At 61.8% G+C, this 1,710-nt stretch overlaps 1 protein-coding gene across 1 annotated transcript in view; it reads right to left on the bottom strand.

Moving 5' to 3' along the window:
* Positions 1 to 1,710, bottom strand: part of MLC1 (megalencephalic leukoencephalopathy with subcortical cysts 1) — a 20,461-nt gene that overhangs the window by 5,312 nt on the left and 13,439 nt on the right. Inside the window, exons 11-12 of the mRNA XM_015594005.1 lie at positions 1,489 to 1,605; positions 364 to 420 (exon numbers count right to left, since the gene is read on the bottom strand). Coding sequence (XP_015449491.1) covers positions 364 to 420; positions 1,489 to 1,605 — 174 coding nt within the window. The remainder of the gene's footprint in view (positions 1 to 363; positions 421 to 1,488; positions 1,606 to 1,710) is intronic.

Raw genomic sequence — 1,710 nt, 5'->3', positions numbered from 1 at the left:
CGCGGGCGCCACGGGTTCCTCCCGCTGCGGTTCCCGCGCACCGGGAGCCGCTAGAGCTTCCCCCGCCCACACGGTCCTGCGGTCCCGTGCAAGTGGCACCGATGAACGGCTGGCCCCCCCCTCGCTGCCGAGTCACTGCCATTCCTCCCGACTGGCACCCCAAGCGTTCCTGCTGTGCGTGTGCACAGACAGGGCAGCCCTGGGGCTGGCACACGTCCCTCCTCACGCTGCCCCGCCCAGCAGCTCTGCAGCCTGGTTCCCGCTGTGGCAGCAGCCTTGTCACGTGGCAGTGTGGCAGGGACAAGCCTGGCCCTGGCGCCACTCAGTGGGCCCTTGGTCCCTCGGGAACACGGCATCACCTACCAGACACTTGCTGGGACACTCTGCTGTCACATGACTGGCGATGGCACTGGGAAAACACTAAAAGGAAAAAGGAAGATTTCAGAGATGGCAGTCTGAGACGTCAGCTTCTAAACATGCGCCTCCCATTTGGTGGCAGCCAGCGCTGTCGCCAGGAGAGCCAGGGGCTGGGCTGGCAGGGCTGGGTCAGGCAGGAGGGGACGTGGGCGCCTCCCGAAGCTCCACGTGCTCTCTGTTCCTCAAATGCCGCGCAGCAGCCTTTTTAAATCTGCAGAGAAGCCGCGGGAACTGCAGCGGGAACGCTGGGAACCCTAGTCCCCCGCGGCGGGCTCCTCGTTACTCTGCTCCGACGGCCCGACTGCCCCCCACCCCCCGGCCAACGCAGCAGGGCCCAGCACAGGTCGAGGCCACGTCGGATCCTCCCAGTTGTCCCAGCAGCGCCTGTTTCCAGCTGCTTTTTGTGCCTGGTTTGGATCCAATCAGTGACCGCGCTCGGTGTGGCTGGGAGACCGCAGCAGACCCTCCGCCTCCGTCGCCTCGAGGCCCCAGCATCTCTGCGGTGCGCACCAGCCGCTGCTCCCAGCCTCGGCCTGGGCCGTCGGCTGTTTCTTCACGGTCAGACCCAGGACACACTGCGCCTCCCAGGACATGGGGGCACCCCAGCTGCCACGCCGGCTGTGACCATCTTCAAAATGTAGTAAGCGCTCAGCACGTGTGAGGTGTTGTGCTAAGTGCTTACTATGAGAATGTGTAACATAAAGTCATAACATACAGTAAATGTATTTTAGGAAATATACATTATGTTATAAAAAACAAATTTTATATAAAACTATATAAAATGAAAAATAAAAATTAGAACTTTTCAGGAGAAGACAATTCAAAAACCATGAGATAACAGCGGCAATTGAAACAAAGCAGGTGACACACTGGCTCGGTCAGCCCTCGACTCCCCAGGCCTCCGGCCGCAGGGCCGGCAAAGTGCCGGGCGCCCACAGTCCCACTCTCCTCCCCCTGCTGAATGCCACCAAGACTGAGCTCAGAGACCAGCCACGTCCGGCTGGCTAGAGTGGCCTGGCAACCACGCGGCCCGGCCAGCCATGACAGTGAGGGCCACCAGAACATACTCACGGCCACTAAGATCCAAAAGAAAGTCACTGAGAAGTGAGGGCCGGAGAGGGTGTCGTCCAGGTTCAGAGCGATGACCCCGCCCAGAACGGCAGAGACGCCGGCAATCACCTCCACGACCTGCGGGGCGTTGGCAGCAGAGGCGGCGTCACCCAGGGACAGGGATGGGCTCCCCAGGGTACCTCCGAAGCTGCGGGCGGGGCGGGGGAGGCGGGGAGGGGGGGG

Source organism: Pteropus alecto, unplaced genomic scaffold (genome assembly GCF_000325575.1).
Source record: "Pteropus alecto unplaced genomic scaffold, ASM32557v1 scaffold118, whole genome shotgun sequence".
Taxonomy (NCBI): domain Eukaryota; kingdom Metazoa; phylum Chordata; class Mammalia; order Chiroptera; family Pteropodidae; genus Pteropus; species Pteropus alecto.
Note: the sequence above shows the minus strand (reverse complement) of the source record. Positions and strands in the feature narration are given on the sequence as shown.